Source organism: Rattus rattus, chromosome 2 (genome assembly GCF_011064425.1).
Source record: "Rattus rattus isolate New Zealand chromosome 2, Rrattus_CSIRO_v1, whole genome shotgun sequence".
Taxonomy (NCBI): Eukaryota; Metazoa; Chordata; class Mammalia; order Rodentia; family Muridae; genus Rattus; species Rattus rattus.
Window position 1 is genome coordinate 26799652 of NC_046155.1, and position 11810 is coordinate 26811461.

Here is an 11810-nt window from a genome sequence, read left to right on the forward strand (position 1 = left end):
CTAAGCGTTAGTCCACAGCGTGCTTCCTGTGGCACCGATGCACTGTACACAGCCTCCATCTCGAGTTGGTATGATAGATGGGGGAACCTCGCCTCGTAGACTGTAGAGGTTACAGGGATAAGCTGGTTTCCAGATGAGTGATAACAAACTAAATCTCAGCGATGTGTGCGTGGACATCTTTATAGGCAGGGTTTGTAGGTTCCCATTGTTGGGTGGAGCATAGTGCTTCTCTTCATGCGCGTGACACAGCCCTCATATCCCTGTGTCCCTTCACCTCGGTGGACAGAAAAGGGCTTGCCACCTGCTCCTGTAAGCCCTGCATCTTCGTAGTCACACATCATAGTATGTATGATATAAACACAGGTATAAAAGCTGTGGGCTCAGGGATGGGGGGAGGGGTGCTGCTTTTGCTACAGGAAGTAGTGCACTCCAATAACTTATACTTAGGTCTTACAATGTATTAAAAAACATAGTGAAAAAAATACCTAGGATAGGATAAAGGCTCCAACAGAGTCAGACCACCTTCTCCAAACAATTCTATAATTATCCATCATTCAAGTGACTTCTTCTTTTTTTTTTTAATCTGTTTCTTTAAATTTATACCTTTTTCTTGGTGGAGGTGAGGTTAATTAACTATTGCAGTCCTTTAGCAAGTGTTCAGCTACCCTGGTGAATTCTATAGGTCCTTAAATGTAACTTTAACTTTTTTCAATCTATATTTTTAACGATGGTTCTTAACTGCTTTACCCTCCCTTGTAGCCTACCACCCACCAGAGGTAGTGGGAAAGAAAGGATATGGGGGAAGTGGACCTGTTTAGATAGGTTCCTTGGAGTAACTCCCATCTGTGTTGTCTGGGAATGGGCAGTTCAGTTCACAGGTTAGCAGGCAGCAGCAGCTCGGTCCACTCGCAAACACTTCACAGATAACACCAGCAGTCCAGTTCAGTCGAGTCAGGTCAGCAACAGTGGTGACCTAGCAGAAACAGCCAGGCCTTAGCCTAGATTTGAATCAACAGGAGGGACCCAGAGGGACACCAGGAGGAGTGCTCAACCATGCCTCTCTCAGGGAAGTAAAGATCAGTGAGGATGCGAGACCCACAAGCGTTGCACAGCCAGTTGTACCGGTGAGCCAAGCTCGCTCTCCCTCACTCCATCAAGTCCTTGTGGGAAGAAGAGAAAAAATTCTGAGGAGTGAGACACATTAAGTTAAATGCAGTTAATATTAAGGAGACTGCCCTCCATTTTTATAGGGAATGGGTCTGGATTATGGGAGGATCGTATAGTGTTTGAAGTGGGGTGGATTTCAACCAGGACTAGTTCATACCTGTAATCCTAGCCTTCCACATCCTGAGGAGAGAGGATGTAATGGGTTTGGCCATCTGGGGATTATAGAGTAGACGGACCCTAGCTCGCTACCTCCAGCCCCAGATATAAGAAATATTCAGTCATACACGTGAGGATGCTTCAAAGGAAAAGAGATTCTGTGGAGCTGACAAAGTATTGGTAGAACAACTAGGGTGTAAGGCCACACCCTAGAACGCTTGGTGGCTAGCCCAAGGTGTGGATGGAAAAGTAGAAGCGGCTGGAAGACAACTTCGAGGTTTCTAGGCCACCCTTAGGCATCCTTCTCTTTTTATAAGGGGGCAGAGGGCTGCAGGGGGTAGAGAAAACAGTTTAGACCAGTTTTTTTTTAATAGAATAAGATATATTTGTTTGCATTTTATATACTGACCCTGAGTCTCAGAACACTGAACTCTTTGCTTGTGAGCATGGGTGACTCCGGACTTGTCTCTTCAGGGGACCTAGGGCCTGCAGGTTTGCCTGGAGAGAGGAGGCAGGCATGGGTGACCCTCGTGGCTCTGCACTCTCTCGAAGTTCTGGTGTATTCTTAGGTCTAGTCCATAGTGTCTAACTCTTACTTCTCCAGGAGCATAGGTGAAATTGAGAGTCCGTCCACCACAGGTGTCCAGAGCAAAGATGTGCTTGTAATCTGTCAATAGAAAAATGACACCATCTGTTGGGACTACAGGAAATGACACTGAAGATGTCACTGAGGGTCAGGTGTTGAAGCCGTGGCTACAGGAAAGGCTTGGCGTGAGGACTGATGCCAGCTTACGAAAACACTCAAAGAAAACACTTACAGAAATAGAAAAATTAACACACAGAGACTTCTTTTTGGTGCCATTAAGATGTTCTTTTTTTCAAAAAAGGTAAAATACAAGTGTATAAATTTCAAAGTGGTAGAGGTGCACATCAGCAGTTGTGGCCCTGTGCTGGAACTGATTGTAAACAAGGAAACGTGCCGTACACTGTGTGACGCAAATTATGGACATACAAACATATCTAAGTCTGCAGGGGTTGGAGGGGTAAGAGAACACCTTGGTTCTCGCCACGGTAATCCCAGAGTCTAATTTCCTAGCATTTGGTAGCCTTGCTTTTTAAACCTCTTGTGTCTGTTCCTGATTTTAGTATTCATGAGGCTCATCTAAGCATTAAAAATAAAACAAAACAGTGACCCACCATAGGGGGAAAGCTTGCCCATCCTTTGACTGGGGATTGTCGGTTAATTTATGCGAGCCCCTTTGCACTTCAGCTTTTCCCCCACTGGTTGCTAGGCAACCACTTGAGTTAGTGCGCATGCCTCTTTTATGATAACTGTCATTATGATTATTTTTTAATTATACAACTGGGACTGTGGATTAAAACGGCACATTGTCACTCACGCCTTGCTGCTGCCTCTGAGTATTCCCGAACGCTGGTGCAGCCACCTTCCAAAATTTACATGCCGGGGGGGACTTATGATTATCTTTTGATGTTTCTGGCTGCACAAAGAACTGGAGATGCCATCATAAGGGCAGTAACCGTTCTGTGGAAAGCGGCTAGACCATAAATCACAAGCTGTTATTGCTTTAGCGAGGCCAGCTCAGGTATTGGGATCGTGAACCTCAATTATCCTTTGTACCTTTAACCGTGCCTGCTTCCAGCATTAAGTTGATGTGGAAAGCTTGTTGCTCTGCAGTCGGCTCTCCCAAATGACAAAAGGCTAAAACATCTCTCTACTAAACCTGCTTTCAATAAACCCACCATGCATTGGGGGAGGGCACAGCTCAGATCTGAGAAACATGCACATTATTAGCAATTGTTCCCTTTTGCCCAAATTGCTCTATACACATTTAAGTGCATTTGGGGGACGGATGGGAAGGGGCTCCTCAGGCAAGGGACGATGGATGGGAGGGGCTCCGTGGCATGTAGGAACACGGGAGGGATTGTGGGAGCACACAGCAGCATCACGTTAGCATTGCTCTGTATATTTTAACATATTTTCCAAATACACAGCGAATTTTGAAGACAAAAGCAACATGGGAGTGGTGTCTGTGTGATTTCTTTTAACCAACTCTGTTTTTTTTTCATTTCAAATGGGACCTGGGGCTTCAATAAGTTATTTTAAATATTTCTGTCACGATGAAAAGAGATTAGCTCCTGACAGGGGAATCCACAGGGTACGTGCCACGTGTGTGTGTGTGTGTGTGTGTGTGTGTGTGTGTGTGTGTGTGTGTGTGTGTGTGTGACAGACGCAGGGGACATAATTGTGCTCTCATGTGATTGAAGCCGGCACACGGGGCATTGGCCTCCAGAGCGGTGGTGGGCTTTTCCTCCACTCCCAGAGCCCCCATGCCTGTGTGCGTGGGACCTCCTTTGCTTTGTCGACAGTCTCTGAAATGACCCCCTCGCTGAGGAGTGCCTCATCTGCTTTGTTTCTGTTTGTCTTCCCCATCCTGCAGTTCAGGGCGACAGCTCAGTGAAGTCTTCATTCAGTTACCTTCCAGAAAAGAGTTACCAGAATACTATGAATTAATTAGGAAGCCAGTGGATTTCAAAAAGATAAAGGTAGATACCCGTTCACTGTTATTCTTCAAGTACACAAAGGAGGATGCATGGATGCTCTGGAGTGATTTCTAAGTGGGGCTGGGGTAGCAGCCTCCTGGTTGCTAACCACTGACCTACACAAGGCTTGCCCAGGAAAGGCGGGGACCCGGGATGGCACCGATCCCTTCCATGCATGTTATTTGATCATTGCAAGCTCAGATTACACACACTGCATGTCGTGGAGAACCTTCTGTCCCTCCAATGCCATTCATTTCCTGTTCTGTGCACCTTCCTCCCTGTCCTAAAGGTCACTGGTGGGAGGGGGGGTCCTGGTCAGTGATGCCCCGCCCTTGGGCTGTGCAGTCCCACCCACCTGATAAGGCTGAAGGTTATGAAGACAAAGGGAAGTGTGGGCTTCCTTAAACAAGGAAGGACAGTCACATATCCCTCTTCTGTCATCAGGAAAGAATCCGTAATCATAAGTACCGAAGCCTGGGAGACCTGGAGAAAGATGTCATGCTTCTCTGTCACAATGCACAGACATTCAACTTGGAAGGATCCCAGGTATGTGTCAAGCTGTCTGAGAAGTGTCTAACCTTAACCGTGCTTAGGCTCTTGGAAGTGAAGTATTTCATCTCTACTTTTTTTTGTATAGTTGCTTCCTCCCCAGCAGAACAGTGAGAAGTAAAAAGGTCGTGTTCTCTGCAGCCTGTGGGAATAAAGGGAGAGATTGTGCTATAGCTGGGAAGCCTGTGCTTCCTCCGAGGCTTGTCTCTCCATTAGAGGAGGAACTCAAGAAAGCCTCTGAAGGTGATACTAAAGACTAGGGAGCGTCTCTGCATTGACAGAGACTCCGTGATGGCAGTTACCTTCCAGGAGGTCAAAGTGCAGTGATTGAAGATAGGATGGAAGGGGGTTTTTAAAAATTCTTGGTTCCCTCCTCCATAGTCAGGAAGTCATTGTAAATAACCGTGAATTCATGAACGTCAGGAGGCAGACACTTCCGCTTTAATACCAGCTCAGTACCACTTACCTACGGTGGGAATTGGTTTCTGTTTTCCTACCTGTCTTTCTGGCCTGCAGCTGCCAGATCCAGCAAAAGAGAAGAAACAGGGCAGGCCAGGTGACACAGGGACGCTACGTGGCACGTAGCCTGGCAGAGTCCACTTCCACAGCCAGGATTGACAGTGACGCCTCCGTATCCCCACCTGGACCTCCTGCCTTTCTCCCTGTCACTCTTGGCTTACCCCTGGCTGGCCCGTCCTCACCTTAACTTGTTAACTCATATCTCTGGCACATGTTGTCCCAGTGTCCTCATAGTCTGCCATAGGCTACCCTACCACTTCCCTGAATGTGTTGGCCAACTCATTCTTTTATTTATTTATTTATTGAGACCGTGTCCCTCTGTGTATAGTCCTGGATGTCCTAGAACTTGCTCTGTAGACCACTCCGACCTTGAATTCACAGAGACCTGCCTGCCTCTGCCTCCCGAATGATGGGATTAAAGGTGTATGCCACCACTGCCTACCTGGTGTGGGACTCCTTTACAGCAAGGGGATTCAATTCCAGAGAGCAACGGCCGTTCATTTGTACTCTGCTTTTGAATTGTGGCCAAAAGACAACATAAGTTTTACTCTTCTTGCCTGTTTTTGAAGGGCGCAGTTCAGTAGTGCTAAGGCAGCTCCTGTGGGTATTTAACAGGTCTACAGCAAACGGTGACTCATAGGCCTGTCACATTCTTCTCCCCCACCCCAGTTCCTAGAGCCACCCTTGGACTTTCTGTGAGTTTGCCTACAAAAATGGGACCACTTAGTGTCTGTCTCTTGGCCACGGGCTTCCTAGGGTTCTTCTGTGTTATAGCAGGCAATGGGGGAGGCCCTTCCTCCCAAAGGCTGAATCCTAGGCCATATTTTCCTCAGTCACTCATCTGTCTATAGACCTTTGGGTTCCTTGGCTCTTGGCTGAGGTGCATCTTAGGAACATGGGTGTGTGGAGGATATTTATTTCCTCAACCCTCTGCTTCTAATTATTTTGATTACATATCCAGAAGTGAGATATGTAATGGATATAGCGGTTCCACTTTAATTCCCTGAGTGAAAGGACTGTGGTTAGACTTCCTGTTCCTCTCCCTGCAGCATGGGGCTGCACACGGTAGGTGCACAAGCTGCACATGTGTTAAGTGACTGTTGGCTGCACTGAAGGTCAGCGACGGAGAAAAGCTATGGAAAAGTTCCTTTGCCACCGTGTTGCCATGGTATTTAAGAGAACAGCTTAAATAGGTGTTTTAAAATACTGAATTTTGGCTGGGATATGGTGGTGCTCACTTTTAATCCCAGCACTCAGGAGGCAGAGGCAGGTAACTCTCTGAGTTTGAGGCCAGCCTGGTCTACGGAGTGAGTTCTATGATAGCAAGGGCTGTTACTCACAGAAAGCGATGTCTCAAAAAAACAAAAAAAAAAAGGTGTGTGAGGTGGTGTGTGTGTGTGTGTGTGTGTGTGTGTGTGTGTGTGTGTGTGTGTGTATAGTTTTTAAGATAGGGTTTTACTGTGTAACAGAGCCATGGCTATCCTGGATTCACTCTGTAGATCAGGCTGGTCTCGAACTCACAGAGATCTGCCTGCCTCTGTCTCCTGAGTTCTAGGACTAAAAGGCTGTGCCACTACACCCAGCCTCAACACATTTCTTGTCATTCAGTGTCTTTGGTTTTCCTTTGAGTATCTTTGTGCCTGTGTCTGGATTCATTGTTTTGCCTCTGTGTTTTCATAAAAAGTGAATGGTAGCCTGGCGAGTTGGCTCAGCGTTTAAAGCACTTGCCACACAAGTTTGAGGACCAGTTCAGACGCCCAGGATCAGGGATGGGTTTAGGGGTCCAGCTGATGATAATTCTATAAGAGATCCTGCCTGGACAGCTAATATAAAGAATGATCAAGGAACACTCCTGCCATCTATATACATGGCCACACACATATGAACACATACTATACACATGGGGAAAGAAAACCAATAGTGAGTGGCATCTCTTAAACTAAAGCGTGTGTGTGTGTGTGTGTGTGTGTGTGTGTGTGTATGTGTGTGTTGACTAGTGCACACAGCAGGTGTGGGTCTGTCGGACTCAGCCTCTGGGTTTTAACAGCTGACATTTTGGCCACCTAGATCTACGAAGACTCCATTGTCCTCCAGTCAGTGTTTAAGAGTGCTCGGCAGAAAATTGCCAAAGAAGAAGAGAGTGAGGAGGAAAGCAATGAGGAGGAGGAGGAAGAGGATGAAGAGGAGTCAGAGGCAGAGGGTGAGCCTCCTGCTCCTTGCCCTTCCCACTTGCAGGGCTGTTTCCACACACACTAAAGACCATACACCTGCCCTGCCTTCGCCCAGTTTCCTCAGTTGTTAAAATGAAATGTACCAGTTGTGGAGCCCAGGACGGTGTTGCCTTTGGATGTTAGGATGACACTTGCATGCACACCACCGGTCACTCCATAGCACTGTAATGACATCTGCAGCGCTTGAAGGCTGTAGACTGCTGGGCTCCATCCCAATGTTTCTGGATCAGTGAGGCCCCATCCCCTACATGGTCAACAAGTTCCCACAAGGCGCTGCTGGGCCCAGGCCTCACGTAGACAGGCATTGATTTTCAAAAATAATTGTCAAACTGATCTTACTACGCCCACTAATTTTGCTCTACACAGAGACATGATTTCACAAACATCATTTTTTTTTTTATTGTTAATTATTTGCTTAGTGTAGGTGACTTGGAAGGTGGAATAAGGTGTAGTCTCATAATCTATAGGGTTTGGAGAAGTGTGTTCCAGTTTTCTGATATTTTGGAGTATATATTTCCACATTTAACAGATCCAAAAACATCAACAGATGTATCAAAATGTCTTAATTTTGCTGTTTCAATGAGGCCATTTCCTTACATTTTCCCCCAAGAGATTGAAAGTCTCAGCTCATGTATTCTCTCTGGAGTGATCAAATCCCCCCACCTCCATTGAAATAGATACAGCCAGTCTTGAGATCTACAAATAGTGGGGAAAATCGGCTTATGTTGCAGACCCACCTTCTCATGACTTATCCTTAGATACTTGGAGTCAAAACAGTGGGCTGCCTCTTCCAGAACTTCCTTAGGAGGCAAGCACTTTGCCCTCTTCTGAGTGAGAGCAGAACTGGCCGCAGTCTTCCTGACAATGCACTTGACAGATAGCGTTAGACTGTCCCATGTGGCTGCGAGCAAGGTACCCCCACCAAAGTCTGCTAGCATGGCTTTACAGTGGCTTTCTCTGTTGTAGCGCCCATCACTGGTTAAATCAATTATAGAGTAGATTGTGCATGGGAACTCTTCAGGGGTTGAAAAAAAGCTGCACTACACATGTGAACTGATACATGCGACTGTCTCCCATGTGTAAGTAAAAAGCAAGCCATGGACAGTGGGCATGCCTGCACATGTATGTAGCAACTAAATAAAGCTGCAGGTGTCTCTGCATGTATGCGTGTCTATACATATTTGAATTCTTGGTAGGATAGAATATAGACTATGTATAGATATAAACTGTGCTTTTTTTTCTGGAAATAATCAGCAGAGAGGCATGAGATAGCATAAAAGACACGTGTCGTCTCATTGCTTGCCAGTTTGTCTCTATATATTAAAAATGCTACTTGAATTTTGAAAAACGACTTGAATTTTTATTTTTTCATTTTATTAGTTTAATTACATCCTAAATGCTGCCCTCCCCGCACCCGTCCCTCCCACATCCCACTACTTGAATTTTTAAATCAAATAGTGTACACAGTGAAGTCATCTTTCCTTTTTGCCCTTTATAAGAATTGGTAATAGTTAATATAAATTTTTTATCTGATAATCCCCCTGCTCAGCCACCAGGAGCCAGGAAAAGGATCCACCCCCACTCTGAGGTCCTGTGACTGTCACTCCCCTCCCAGAGACCCGCTTGCCCTTGGAGGGGAGCTAACCAGACCAGCAGAGTGAACTGGCCTGCCATAGAGGCTCTCCAGCACTGGGGGAGGTCAGACTGGTTATCTGTATGTGGGATAATAATAATTTGACTGACTTTGAGTCCTCCCTGGGGACTCTTTTGTTTCTGTTTTAGCAAAATCTGTGAAGGTGAAAATCAAACTGAATAAAAAGGAAGAGAAAGGCCGGGATACAGGGAAGGGCAAGAAAAGGCCAAACCGAGGCAAAGCCAAACCCGTTGTGAGCGATTTTGACAGCGATGAGGAGCAGGATGAGAACGTGAGTGTACAGGCCTGGACAGGGGCGGCTGCGTGCTCGACCCGCAGCCCCTCATGGGGTACACAATCCTTGCTTAGGCCGTGGAGGAGGAAGCCTGGTGAGGCGGTCATGTCGAAGACAGGAACAGAGAGAAATTTAGAACAAAGAATCTAAAACCGTGCGTGTGGCCGTGGAAATGAAAAGCCCTCCGTTTCAATTCCCCTTTTCAATCTTCTAGGGCACGTACGTGCAAATACAGTTTTCTTCATGGCTGGTTAATATTTTATATCTCTCGTACCCAGCTTGCTGTGAGTACATAGCAGTTCAGATAAAATAATGGTTAGAGGGGAAAGGAAAGTATTGCGATGGCAGAGTTTTTAGCTGTGGTGCCTGAGATTAAATACCTAGAGGCTTTATTCTTATCAGGGAAATTTCAAGGAGTATTTTATCAAGCCAGCACCTTTAGATCTGAGGAACGGTTAACATTTATATTAGCATCGTCACATGGATATCACTCAGGTCCAGGGTACTCTGCAGGTCCCGAGGGAGTGAAGAGCAGGGGTTGAGTTCAGACCTTGGGAGCTTCCCCAGCCTAGTACTGTTGGAAGGACAGACAGACAGACACTTGGCCAGTCCCATCCTTAACTGACTTCCCACAGCAGCTCAGCTTCCCCAGCACAACAACCCCCACACAGCTTTCATTCTGGAAAGACAATTTTCCATTTTAGTACATAAGTGAATTTGAGTTCCCTTTAGCACTTTGCTACTCCAGCGTGTTTGGAAAGTTCTAGAACCGGGCTTACTATATTTCGGTTACATTTAAAACACCCTGTTTTCTTGAGATGACTTGCCAGTGAGCAGATATTCAATGCATGGCCTTTTTCCTGCAGTGGGACAGGTTTTTAAGCTCAGATAAAGGTAGAGATGGTTAGCAGCAGACTTCAGAAACCTCAGGGGCAGACAGCAAGTGCAGCCGACAGGCACCGCCTTGGGTTTGCCAGTGCAGCACTCCCCACTGGGACATAGAGGGTGCCCATGCCTCTGCAGTGTCTGTCTTTCCACAGAAAGACATGGGTGTAGTGCACTCAGTCTGCCTGCCTCTTTCTTTTAGGAACAGTCAGAAGCAAGTGGGACTGACGACGAGTGAACAGCCTGGACATGAGCTTCCTGCGGCAGCGGCTGCGGCGGGCAGCCGAACCGAATGCTTTCTTCCCCCTCTCCTTCCTCCCCAGTGAGTTCACTTGCCATTTGGGCACACTGGGTTATTTCTCCGTCCTCACTGTCATCTAGAACTAGCTTTAGGGTAGTGCCAGACAAACATATGATATCATGGTGTAAAAAAAAAAAAAAAAAAAGAGAAGCGCGCGTACACACACACACACACACACACACACACACGGATATTTGTAACATATTGTGACCAAATGGGCCTCAAAGATTCAAAGATTAAAAACAAAAAGCTTTTGATGGGAAAGATGTGGGTGGATAGTATATTTCTACAGGTGGGTCGAGTCTGGTCGCAGTTTGGTGGGCTCGGTTCTGCCATCTGCTCTGATAGGAAGATTTTCACCTTCTGCCGCGCCGATGGCCAGGGGGAACCGTTCAAAGCCACTGGTTATTTTATTTTTCATCAGGCGATTTTCAAGATTTTCATTTGTTTCAGTATTGTTGGGTTTTTTTTTTTGTTTTGTTTTTTGTGTTTTTTTTTTTTTCACTGTGGTACATATAAGCGACTTTACTAGTGACAATTGTACAGTAGTTAGATATCACCTACATATACATTTTTCCATTTTATGCTCTATGATCTGAAGAACAACAACAACAAAAAAAAGCTTTTTGACTTGTATAAGATTTATGTCTACTGTAAACATTGCTGAAACTTTTTTTTTTTTTTGGTTCTCGTTTTATTGACAACGCTATTGAATATTACAGTGTCTAGAGTGTCCCGGATGGCTTCTTTTGTCCACCCGATCTCCTGTGTTACCGATGTGTATGGTCTCCTTCTCCCTAAAGTGTACTTAATCTTTGCTTTCTTTGCACAATGTCTTTGGTTGCAAGTCATAAGAGCCTGAGGCAAATAAAATTCCAGTAATTTCCAAGGATGTGGTGTTGGTACTTTCCTTAATAAACCGATGATTTACATTGACTCTGTCGCCTCTTCTTTTATGAACTCTAGGGCACTAAACCTTTGGACGTGATGTGGCAGCTCTCTGCAGATAGAGGAGAACAATCATGTTATACAGATCACACCGGGGGGCGGGGAGCATCTCCAGAAATGAGCTAGGTGTAATATTAAAGGCAAGAGACAATTTGCTTTTCTGACTAAAAGAGGGGTTGCTTCCAGTCAAGCTTGGTCTCCTGGCTTAAAATTCGTTCATTAGTCAGAAGAATCTATACAGGTAGGCAGTGTGGAGACTGACTCAGTCACTACCCACATGATCTAACGACATTTTGTGCAGCGCATCCTGTTTGAATAAGCCATGAGGGGTGTAAGTCATATCGGCACCTACATCACAAATCCAAGAGCGGGCAGCCACAGTGCCACTGTCACAGCAGAAGGGATTAATAGTAGACCAGTCACTCATATCTACCAGTTGCCCTAGCTTTGCATTTGGGTTTTGTATCTTATGTCCTGCAGCCTTTTTTAAGTCCTCAGAAAGCCAGCCCAGAGACTGGGGCATCCTTCCCCACGGATCTGCCAGCAAAGTCAAATGGAAGTTTC

At 45.9% G+C, this 11810-nt stretch overlaps 1 protein-coding gene across 1 annotated transcript in view; it reads left to right on the forward strand.

Annotated features, from left to right (window-relative positions):
* The window catches only part of Smarca2 (SWI/SNF related, matrix associated, actin dependent regulator of chromatin, subfamily a, member 2), a 149014-nt gene extending 137780 nt beyond the window's left edge, over positions 1-11234 (forward strand). Inside the window, 5 exon segments of the mRNA XM_032891750.1 lie at positions 3783-3888; positions 4330-4431; positions 7021-7153; positions 8967-9109; positions 10200-11234. Coding sequence (XP_032747641.1) covers positions 3783-3888; positions 4330-4431; positions 7021-7153; positions 8967-9109; positions 10200-10235 — 520 coding nt within the window. The 3' untranslated portion in view covers positions 10236-11234.
* The last annotated feature ends 576 nt before the right edge of the window (positions 11235-11810 follow it).